The 12,372-nt window shown below is 36.3% G+C and overlaps 1 protein-coding gene across 3 annotated transcripts in view; it reads right to left on the reverse strand.

Annotated features, from left to right (window-relative positions):
• Window positions 1-12,372, reverse strand: part of Pde8 (phosphodiesterase 8) — a 314,310-nt gene that overhangs the window by 57,840 nt on the left and 244,098 nt on the right. For all 3 annotated transcript variants that reach the window (XM_074097326.1, XM_074097325.1, XM_074097324.1), the window contains one exon: window positions 4,533-4,592. In XM_074097326.1, coding sequence (XP_073953427.1) covers window positions 4,533-4,592 — 60 coding nt within the window. The remainder of the gene's footprint in view (window positions 1-4,532; window positions 4,593-12,372) is intronic.

Consider the following 12,372-nt stretch of genomic DNA (forward strand, 5'->3'; position numbering starts at 1 on the left):
GGAAATTTAGATAGAGCTATCAAAAAATTTGAAACCTTGTAAACTTGTAAAAGCAAAGTTTTGCGAACAAGTGTAAAAAATGCAAAGGTTTTTAACGTCTAGATACATATAATTTAAAGTAGACTTGTATGCTAAACGATATACCTACCTAATAATCTAAACTGAAGTCCGTTATATTGTCCCTTGTATGTCCTCGTTGTATTGCTTGATTGATCTAATTAAATAGGTAGGTAGGTATTTAATTTTATCCGAAACACTAAGTATAAATGATTGGTAAGAATGTGAATATGGTAATAATTATGTGTAAGCTTTTTTTTTTAACACATATTTATCATTTGTATTTAAAGAAAGAACTAACTCGCGTTTCACGTTAATTATTTTTACTAAAATTTATTTAAGTAAGTACACGCCGTAGAAAATAACAGCGCAGTCATTGCTTTTTAACAAGGGAATGGCATTGACACATTGTTTTTTAAAACCGACAAGAAATATACATGAGCAGAATTCTCTTGAAAAACTGAAGTGTGATACCTCGAAGCAAATTTGACGTGACCCTCAGCGGCAACCCACATCAGTCACATCTTTGTCACACTTTCAATATACCTACTTGGAAACAGGGTTGATGCATTAAAACAGGATTCCGATTTTATTAACTCATGTGTCCGATACTTTGGATGGATGGGCTGGTCAAAGATGGAAGGATCAGTCATGGTGTGGGTAATGATTACATTGGGATTTTTGTTGAGTCGTAAGGGCCTATGTGGTGCAGTGTACTGTGGGGACTAGGCTGTATATACGCTGGCAGGTGGGTAAAACTGACCCCTGGCAGGTTAGATTGACTTTATTAATAGTATTTTTTTATATTGTGTGATTCTAGAATTAGATTTTAAAGGACGATTGTCAGCGTTACACGTCGGCCGGAGCGCAGATTGCTCCCGACGGCCATGCGACGGCTGAAAGGCTGGATCTATCTTTCTAATGTAATATTATAAGAAGAATAAATCAAGATACTGAAGAAATATCCTTTTTATTTAATGAAGTTTAAAGCCACGCGCGGTAGATTCCACGTACCTAAGCTCATACCAAGTTACACACCCCCAGTACCTACCTATCTATGGGTTTCTTTATACTGGGCCTAAATACTTATGTATGTACACAATGAATATCAATGAAACGCCGTTTTTTGTTTGTACACTTTATATGCGCGCTTTACATGAGCAGAGTAGCCTCTATGTGTGGCTACTATGCGTAAAACACATCACTGGACTCTTAGGCACATAGGGTAGAAGTAAAGTGTGAGAAGCGTGAGTTATGTTTCGGATAAAGCTCCTCGTAGTTAGATTATTATCATTCATGTATATCCAAAAAATTTTGGTTCACTCGGTAGGAATCAAGGGTGTTTCGACTTCACACCACTAGTTCCCTTGTTTTTTTTTACATATAACTACTGTGTGTATTTGCCAGTATGACAACGGATCTGAGATGTGAAAAACGATGGGTCATAGGCAGACCAAAGTCACTCAGAATCTATGTGATATTGGAAGGGCTATGCTCGGGTCTCTGGGGATAGAATCAGAATCACTCGCAGACGCTCGGTGATCTTAAGAATCCTTGCTTACTCATTCAAAATAAAACGCTAGCACAATAAACAAAACTTTGCTCTCTTGTTGCGCAAATAACTATTCTCTTACGCTTCGTAGAAGCAAGAAAGAAAAGATAACTTTATTTATTCAAGCCTGGAGTAGGTTTCCCATGAGACTGGCCTGCTGTTAAAGTCGGAGGCATTTCTAGTAAAACTTTGCAAACCAAGTACTTACTTAGTATATGTATGGAAATTTAAGATAAAGCTATCAAAAAATTTGAAACCTTGGATAAACTTGTAAAAGCAAAGTTTTGCGAACAAGTTTAAAAACTGCAAAGGTTTTAATGTCTAAATACATTATATTGAAAGTAGACTTGTATGCTAAACGATATACCTACCTAATATCTAAACTGAAGTTATATTGTCCCTTGTATTGTCCTCGTTGTATTGCTTGATTGATCTAATTAACTAGGTAGGTAGGTATTTAACTTTATCCGAAACACTAAGTATAAATTATTGGTAAGAATGTGAATATGGTTATAATTATGTGTAAGCTTTTTTTTTTGTACACATATTTATCATTTGTATTTAAAGAAAGAACTAACTCGCGTTTCACGTTAATTATTTTTACTAAATTTATTTAAGTACACGCCGTAGAAAATAACAGCGCAGTCATTGCTTTTAACAAGACATGGCATTGACACATTGTTTTTAAAACCGACAAGAAAATATACATGAGCAGAATTCTCTTGAAAACTGAAGTGTGATACCTCGAAGCAAATTTGACGTGACCCTCAGCGGCAACCCACATCAGTCACATCTTTGTCACACTTTCAATATACCTACTTTGAAACAGGGTTGATGCATTAAACAGGATTCCGATTTTATTAACTCATGTGTCCGATATTTTGGATGGATGGGCTGGTCAAAGATGGATCAGTCATGGTGTGGGTAATGATTACATTGGGAATTTTGTTGATGTCGCAAGGGCCTATGTGGTGCAGTGTACTGTGGGGACTAGGCTGTATACCGCTGGCAGGTGGTAAAACTGACCACCTGGCAGGTTAGATTGACTTTATTGATAGTATTTTTTTATATTGTGTGATTCTAGAATTAGATTTTAAAAGACGATTGTCAGCGGTACACGTCGGCCGGAGCTGATCTATCTTTCTAATGTAATATTATAAGAAGAATAAATCAAGATACTGAAGAAATATCCTTTTTATTTAATGAAGTTTAAAGCCACGCGCGTAGATTCCACGTACCTAAGCTTATACCAAGTTACACACCCCCAGTACCTACCTATCTATGGGTTCTTATACTGGGCCTAAATACTTATGTATGTACACTATGAATATCAATAAAACGCCGATTTTTGTTTGTACCTTTATTGCGCGCTTTACATGAGCAGAGTACCTAGCCTGTATGTGTGGCTATTATGCGTAAAACACATCACTGGACTTTTAGGCCACATAGGTAGAAGTAAAGTGAGAGGAGCGTGAGTTATGTTTCGGATAAAGCTCCTTGTAATTTGATTATTATCATTCATGTTATATATCAAAAAAAATTGGTTACTCGGTAGGAATCAAGGTGTTTCGACTTCACACCACTAGTTCCCTTGTTTTTTTTTTACATATAACTGACTGTGTGTGTGTTGCCAGTGATGACGTACGGATCTGAGATGTGAGCGCTAACGATGGGCCTCATGAGGCAGTTTAAAGTCACTCAGAGGGCTATGGAGAATTGGAGAGGGCTATGCTCAGGGTTTCTCTGCGGGATAGAATCAGAAATGATTATATCCGTAGTAGATAGAACTAAGTTTACCGACATAGCCCGAAGAATTGCGAAACTGAAGTGGCAGTGGGCGGGGCACATTGCCGCAGGACTGATGGCCGATGGGGTCAGAAGGTTCTCGAATGGCGTCCGCGGACCGGGAGATGAACTATCGGTAGGCCTCCAATAAGATGGAACGACGACCTGGTTAAGATCGCGGGATCGCGGTGGATGCGGAAAGCACAAGATCGGTCTGAGTGGAGACCTTGGGGGAGGCCTATGTCCAGCAGTGGACGTCTTTCGGCTTACATGATGATAACTGACCCGTGATTGACCCCTATCTCACCTGTTGATGCTTGTCTACTGATTTTAGCAGCGTTTAGGGTGTCACTAACGCGATGATTCTATCTATAGATCTTTTTTTCTGTTCCTTTTTTTCTTTAATTGTATACTGTAGTTTTAAGTATTTTATTTGTAATTATTTTATTTAAAAAAAATGACTTTCTGGCAAGTTTCTTGCGGCGCATTCTTCTTGGCAATGATGGTCTTTCCGAAAGCGATGGTAGTTTAAAAAATGACGTGTAAAAGTGCCCATTGCGGCCTATTTACTGAATAAATGATTTCAATTTGAATGTGAATTTGAATTATAGACGTACCTATCTAAAGAACCTATCGACCAGAGTTTTAAAAGTATGTTTATTTCAGATTTTCACCTATTCCCTGCGCAGGATTATTGATTTTCTTTAAACATACTTTCTTTCTGTAATGTCGTTGGTAATATACTTCGCGAAGTTGAAAACTTCTACCAATTTCCAGGGGATATACGGGCTAAGTTGATAAGTAAGTATACTTTTATTTTATTTCAAGGAAAAAATATATATCTAGATACATTTCTTTACAAAATTGTCTATAAAAAGATTTAGAAATATCCTCGTCTACGGTACCTTACATTTATAAGAAAAAATTAAAGAAAGAAAGAATTCAATGAATGATTGTGCTCTTTAAAGAAATCTGTCATAAAATGATCCGATTTTTTTTTGGTTATAAAAATAACTTTCTTAAACTATTATAGTGATAATCAAATATGTACCTACTACCAACATTTTGTAAAACTTCTGTATCATAATTTGCTTGAGTTGCAGTACCTCGAGTCGTAATAATTTGGAATTCGACTTACCTCTTCTTGACAACTGCTATGAGAATTATGTGTTGAGTGTTCTTTGTTCCTCGTATTGCTCTGTAACAAAATAAAAACAAAATATAAACAAATATAACAAGGTTTTTATTTTTATTTTTCAAACTGGCTTCGTTCAGTTACATTAGCCCATAGGCAATACATTAAATACCTAACAGAAAAAAGCATGCTCACGATATTCCTCATGAAACCAAAGCTGTAGTAGGTATTTTTTTGGTCAGTAACATATCAAATTTCGCCAGTTTTGGCCTGAGACTGCGAGTTTCATTGCAAAATACTAACTAAGCATTAATATCCTTTGCGGATTAACTTACTACCATAGTAAAGTTCATCATCATCATCATCATCATCATCATCATCATCATCATCATCATCCTAGCTTATATACGTACCACGCTGGCCACAGACCTCTCAGAATGAGAGGGCTTAAGCTGTAAGTAGTACCTACGCGGGCCTAGTGTAGATTGGCAACTTCTCAAAAATAATTGAATTGCTTCACATGTTTCTCCAGGTTTTCTAACGGTATTTTCCTTCACCGTAAAGCTCGTTGCATATCTCAAATGTAATTTCGGACATGAATTTAGAGAAGCTCGGAGGTGCGATACCGGGCTTGAACCCACGATCCTCAGCTTGAGAGGCCATAGGGTCAAAATCACTAGTCCTCCACGTCCACGGCTTTACAAACCAAGTTAAAACAAATGAGAAGCCATAAGGGACGTAGCGATGAAGATGAAATGACGATTCAAAACATCAAGGTGATTTGAAGAGATGGAACTAACTCGTTTCCGTTCACACATGTTTGAAAATATAAATAAAGTGTTTGGATTTAATTAACAAACTGATTGGCCGATAATTCAATAATAACACTTCATTTCGTTTATCAAGATTGTGATGATTGAACGTTCTGATATGTGAACTTTGTGAAATACGACAGTAATAGTACATTGTATCTTAAGGGCGGTAAATAAGGAATTACGAACGAGAGTCTATTAGAAGCCCGAAGTCAAAGACTGAGGGCTTTAATGAGTCGATGTTCGTAATTCTAGTACCGCCCTTAAGACACAATGTACTATTACTGTCGTAGTAGTATCTTAGGCCTCTAGGTTGGCAACGCATCTGCGATCACCCCGGTATTGCAGATGTTTATGTGTGGTGGTGATCTCTTACCATCAGGAGACCCACTTGCTTGTTTGCCATCCAGTCAAATAAAAAAAACAACTTCAAAAAATGGCATTTGCAATAACACACATAGAAAAGCCTTGAACAGAAAAGTTACTTTTCTGAAGGAGAGGTGTGAAAAGAATATTGGAGTTGCCTTACATTTGTAGTTCACCCTTAAAAGAGCGGAAATCTCATTGCAAAGGTACAAAACGAAGGTGGTAGGAAGCCCTCGGGTTCAACGTTGCGTATGTAATTCGCTTTGGACACGAGTACCGGGGGATTATGTTATAGTATGTGGTTTCAGCGAAAACGTAATCTTGGGGAGTATACTACGAAATTCGAAGTTCTTATTATACCGATCCTCTCACTCTTGTATTAAATAATATAAGCGTCAGCGGGACGGCAAGATACGAAGTTCGAATTTAGCTCTTCGTAGGGCCTCTGTCTGCGGTGAGTGTAAGAAGTTGAAGTGCGTTCTTGCAAGAAGAAAACGAGAACTAAAGTAGGGCTAACTTAATATATAGATCACATTTGACACTTCATTACAATTCAACAACGTAGTTTCTTGCTGGATTCTTTGCACAGAGGTTTTCCGAACCGGTTGTAGATTTTTCTTTGACCTTCATAAGTATAGTCTAAATTGAATGAGTTTGATTTTGACTTTGCAAACAATATTATTATTTGTTTAGAAACTTTTATCTAACTTCACAAGTATGTCTTGTGTATGTTGTTGTGTGGGCCAATCAACTTTTTTACCAACACTAATCTGTCCGCGACATTTTTCAAACAATTGCAGATTTTTGCAAGTAAACATGTTTTTTCTGTTCAACCTATTAAACCGTGAAATATCTTGTTGGAAGTACGATTTTTTGGTAACGCCAGAGACAATTTTGGTAACGCAGGAGACGCCCAAAGTGTCGGTAAAATAGTTGATTGGCGCGGTCGGCGTCTTGGCGGCCGGTGGCCGGTGCAGGCGAAACACGTCACGACTTGCACACATTCGCATTCGCAAAATATTCGCATCGTTTTATGTGAATGCGAATGTTTAAAATGATGCGAATACGGTAAGTAAGTATTTGACTTTTTGATATATGTTTTATAAATTAAAACTACACAATGCCTGTCATCGAATAGAAAAACAATTTTTAAGCTACCTTTACAAATAACAAAGTTATAAAGATTTGAAATTCAAGATTAGACAGAGAAAGACATACTGGCATGTGACGTCACACGCCAGTACCGCCATACTTGCTGCATAGAGAAAAGCGTTTAAGAAAGAGACAGGTATATAGATTTTTCAAAAAATCACTATAAATCCAATTTTCAACCGATTTAAATTTTCTCTTCGCTAAACACTATCTGTTTATCTATATTTTCATAATAATATTAAGATATGGCAAAGTCAGGAGTTGTCAAATACCGTAGTATTCGTATAAAACTTCGAAGTAATAAACATCGTTGTTTAGTAATTCTGCCATTTAATATTGTTACAAAATGAATCATCTGTCAAAATTGGTATTCCTTGAACAGTTTTTCTATAAAATAATAAAAATTGTAATGAACTGGTCACGAAACAAAATTACACCAAACGATAATACTAGAACTAAATGTTCCATGAAACGTTTTCAATGAAATGATATTCGATGTAAAGTTTGTCGGTAAAACAAGGGACACCCAAATATTATACTTTTCAATTCAGGTGAGCAACTCACCAAATATACGAGTAGGTATTTTCGTTGTTTTGTAACGTCCCTGCTTTTTTTATTAAAAGTAACAACCCAAAAAAGCTTATAATTCCGGGACCATTAACAGGAATTAAGGTAAAAAGTGCCCTCCCCCCCACTTACGAAACACAGGACATTTTATTCTCAGTCCTCGTGATTTTATTTCACTTTTTTCGTATGTTGAATTGATGTAATTGTAATGGAAAGCTCGCAAACTCCGAAGAATCTTTGAATTTATTATTGCTTTTTTGTCCTTAATTGAAGCAACGGTAAAACTCTGCAAAAAAGGGTTCTAAATAAAATAACCTTTATCCTTGAACCCCGGAGACCCCGCACGTTGAATTTTTACACTTTATTATACTTTATAATTAATGACCGAGTGTTTTACCATACATTTTAACGTGGAGTTTATGAAATGATTAATTAGAATGCGGTGTAAAGGAGTGTGTGCTTGTATGGAGCTTACGAAATATTAATTTCACTTGGTTATGTTGTAATTCCGTTGTACCCGCGTCCTTACCTACTGCTAACTGCTTTGCTCCTCGTTTTCTCACGCATAAACATTTTGGGCGAATGTATTAAATTACTAAGATTATAATTCAACACTGTAAGTATACATCTAAAGTGATACCTACATAAACATCAGCTTTTAATCTTCGTTGAATAAAAATTGTAAAAGTTTTCAAGACTTTACAATTAAAACGCGAAGCTTATAACTTATCTCTGCTGATACATTTCGAAAATAGTTGTCTTGTTGAAAATCAGAAGAAAAGTTTCTTAGTACTTTGATACTCATAGTACTGTAACAATAATAGGTAGCCAACAATATTTCATGTATTTATTATTTAAAATCACTAACGAATAACTAAGGCGAGCTCTTGAGTTTTCAGAGCTTTCTATTACTATTAAAATAGCTAAAGTTCATGCTTAAAATCTGCGAATAATAAATGAAGTTGTAGGTATATTGTAATGTCTAAATTAAGGTTTAAAAAAAAACAAGATTCAAGCCTATACCTTGATATTTTATTCGGTGAAATTATTAATTAAAGAAAGAAAGAATGAAACATTTATTCACTATTCGCAAAAACTTACAGCACATGAAGTATATACAGGATGAAAAAAAAAAACAAATAAAAAAGCAAGTCTGCGAAATCGCGAAACGGTCCCAGCTCAGCATATTGTTGGCCGAGCAGGCCAAAAATTAGTACTTATAACACGAAGTTCTTTTTATCGTGTAATTTATACCTACATTCGTTTAGGGTGAGTTTATCTTTTATCATGTAAAATGTCTAAACTTCTGACAAAATTTCACTATACCAAATGATTTTTTTATATATTTTGTCCTTTATTGTTAATAAACTAGACCATAAAACAGTACCGTGACTGCTGACTGACTGACAGACAACGCACAGCCTAATACTACTGTTGCTTAGAGACTTCAAGTTCAAAGCATTTATGTTACTATACCTCGAGTGTTGTGAGGTGCACAAAAGAAAGATTTTTCGAAATTCCCACGGGATAGGAAAATATCTAAACTTTTTTCGTTTCTTTGTTTGTAGTTGAATCTCTGCAACTATTGAGCCGATTTTAAAAATTATGTCACCGTTAGTAAGCTAAACTATCCTTGATTGACATAGGTTACTTTTTATCCGGGATAATGCAAAATTCCCTCGGGATAGAAATAAATCAATTCAATTTAGGAGCTGATTTAAAAAAAATCTTACATACTATGTGATATGACTATCCGCAAATGACAAAGGCTACTTTTTCTTCGGGAAATTACAAAATTCCCATGGGATAGAAAAAACTGAAAAAATAAATGAATGAATGAATGAACTGAATTCAACTTCGGGGCTGATTTAAAAAATTCTTTCACCAATAGAAAGCTGGGAAAATGCAAAATTCCCAAGGGATAGAAATAAGTGAATTCAACTTCGGGTCTGATTTTAAGTTATTTCACCAAAAGTAAGCTACATATTCCTGATTGACGTAGGATGCTTTTTCCGGGAAAATTAAAAATTCCCGCGGGATAGAAATAAGTAAATTCATCTTTGGCATTGCTTGACCGTAGAACTTTCTATGTGTTATTATTGGCAGAATAGGTATCTTAAATAAATAAAATACTTCCCAAAGTTACTATTCCACGCGGACGAAGTCGCGGGCAATAGCTAGTATTTTATATAAGTAATACCCAACGGATAGTGGGGATGGATGAAACACCGATATACCAAAAAAATTACAAAAATAAAAATACCGAATCTTGCATTTTATTCCCCATTCCCCTTTTATCTTAACATGTCAACCCTAAACCGTATGACGAGTTTCCCTACAAAATGAATTTCATACATTCATCCAATAACATGGCACATTATGGTTGTCATCACGTTATCACGGAGGGTAAAATTGGTTGCTTGTAAAGTATACGCTCAGTCTCGTAATTAGCAGCTGCCGCAGACCGCAAAGCTTTTACCAGCGATGCCTTCTAATACTCAGCTTTGCAGCTGTAACATGGCTCTATGTATTATCTCGATGTTGGTAAACGTGGATTTTGAGAGAAGTTTTTACTTTAAATTTGTACAATGTGTGCTTTATAGTTAAATAAAAAAAGGTTTATTATTTATTGCATTTCAGTTTTTTTTTGTCTAAACACTTCAAAGCTCGGCAAGAGAAAGACGCTAAGAAAACAACTGAATAAAATAATGGTTACCCGTCAATACAGGGGGGGCTAATACGAAATTCGAACATCGAAGTTCGTATCTTACCGTCCCTCTCACTCTCGTACCGATCGAGGACGAAGAACTTACTACTGGCCAGGGAAACAATTTCATTCAAAATATAAAAGGATGGGGAAGACAATCAATAAGCGGATTGTTTGCGTGGAAACTTCAATTTTATCTATAGAAAATAATATTGCACAGCGTAAAGCTGCTTACATACAATGTACGAGCACGTTGAGATCCTATTGTATAATTTTGTGAAAGGGCGTGGAATATCAGAATATCAATATGGGAGACAGGGTAGGAGAATGGCTTGCACTTCTTTGAAGTCGCGGAGAATAATGCTTGCAATAAATTCTGCGATTCACTACTGTTTGGGTTGGTTTTTACCTCTACGTTCATAGTTCTCTCTTGAATTGAATCCAGTTCACTATGTGTTACTGTATAAAGTTAGTAGTGTACCTATGTTAGTTATTTCCATTGCTTTTAAACTTTAGTTGGTAAATTTATGATATCTAAAGATTTTGTTTTGTTACATTGACAAGATTGCAATATTAATTGAACACTTTGTTAAGTCAATGTGTGCAAATTACTTTCGCATTTTTCCTTTCAAATTAGTGTACCTAATTCTCTATAGGCAGTAGAAGTTATTGTTATTGTAAACTAAGGAGTTGTAAACTTAAGGAGGACAAGAAGTTTTTAAGGGTGACACTCTTTCCCGCCCCGGATAACACCAACATGGAAATACCGACCCTGTTTTTGTGGACTTGCCCATAAAACTGACAGGAGCTTCTATGGGCGTGTACACGAAAAACAGGGTCGGTATTTCCATCCCGGTATTATCCGGGCCGGGAAAGAGTGTCACCCGTTTTTAAGATTTTGTAGTAACTTGCTAACTTTCTTTCTCGATGAAGTACTGGCCACTTTTATAATTAAAAAAGTTCAGTTGCTATATATAACTTTCATAATTGGCCAGCACTATAAATGGAAGTCAAAAAGTTTCACGTTTTCGTCATCTAAGTACAATACGTTTAATTTGGTACATTCCTGGGTAAAAAAAAACATATTCTAAATAAATAAATACTCGTAAATATCGTGGGACACTTGACACCAATTGACCTAGTCCCAAACTAATCAAAGCTTATACTATGGATACTAGGCATCGGAAAACATAGTTATATAGATAAATACATACTTAAATACATATTAAACATCCAAGACCCTAAAACAATCATTCGTATTATTCATACAAATATCTGCCCCGACTGGGAATCGAACCCGGGACCTCAAGTTTCGTAGTCAGGTTCTCAAACCACTTTGCCATCCGGTCCTCTATTTAGTCCATCGGTAAGATTATCAGAAAATATTGGTGACGCGTATGTTTTCTTTTATCAATTAAACAAAAAATGACAAATATGAAGCGCGTCAAAGTTCGGGAGGGGCGGGGTCCATGATGTGACTTCCTAGTAAAAAGTGTACGTGTGTTAGTAGGAGGAACTTTAAACGGCTATATCTTCATGATTTTTTGTGTAATGAGGGTTTTGACGGAGGCGAAATATCGCTAGGTGGCGTTAGTATCGTGAGGTTCGTTTGAAGTTTGACGACGTTTGCTTGCGATTTTAGTTATTTTTCATCACACTTGCTCGTAAACAGTGTCGTAACATGCAGGCTACCTTGGTTGCAACCCCCCAAATAAAACCCCCGACCTTAATGTGCTTGTCATGAAACCCGTGGTCGGTAAATGAGTCATTGCCCGTACTAATTTTCATGTCATGAAGCCCAAGGTCGGTAAGTGAGTTTGTTACTGCATGGTGTGCTGCTGCTCCGTGCACGCGCTGCACACGCACGGCACGCCATGCACATGCTGCAGATTGCCAAGAGCGCAATCAGCGGTATCGGCAATTTTTGATAAAATATTAGTTGTTCTTTTACAAATATACAATTTTACTCGCAAATGTGATGAAAAACATGGTATGTCGCACGGGCGGTACTAGAATTACGAACATCGACTCATTAAAGCCCTCAGTCTTCGACTTCGGGCTTCTAATAGACTCTCGTTCGTAATTCCTTATTTACCGCCCTTAAGACACAATGTACTATAAACAAACGTCAAACGGACCTCACGATACTAACGCCATCTAGCGATATTTCGCCTCTGTGAAAACCCTCATTGAAGAAGAAAAATACGTGTCCGATATTTTTTTCAATCTAATTTAGCTG

The sequence above is a fragment of the Choristoneura fumiferana genome, chromosome 14, assembly GCF_025370935.1.
Source record: "Choristoneura fumiferana chromosome 14, NRCan_CFum_1, whole genome shotgun sequence".
In the NCBI taxonomy this organism is placed as follows: domain Eukaryota; kingdom Metazoa; phylum Arthropoda; class Insecta; order Lepidoptera; family Tortricidae; genus Choristoneura; species Choristoneura fumiferana.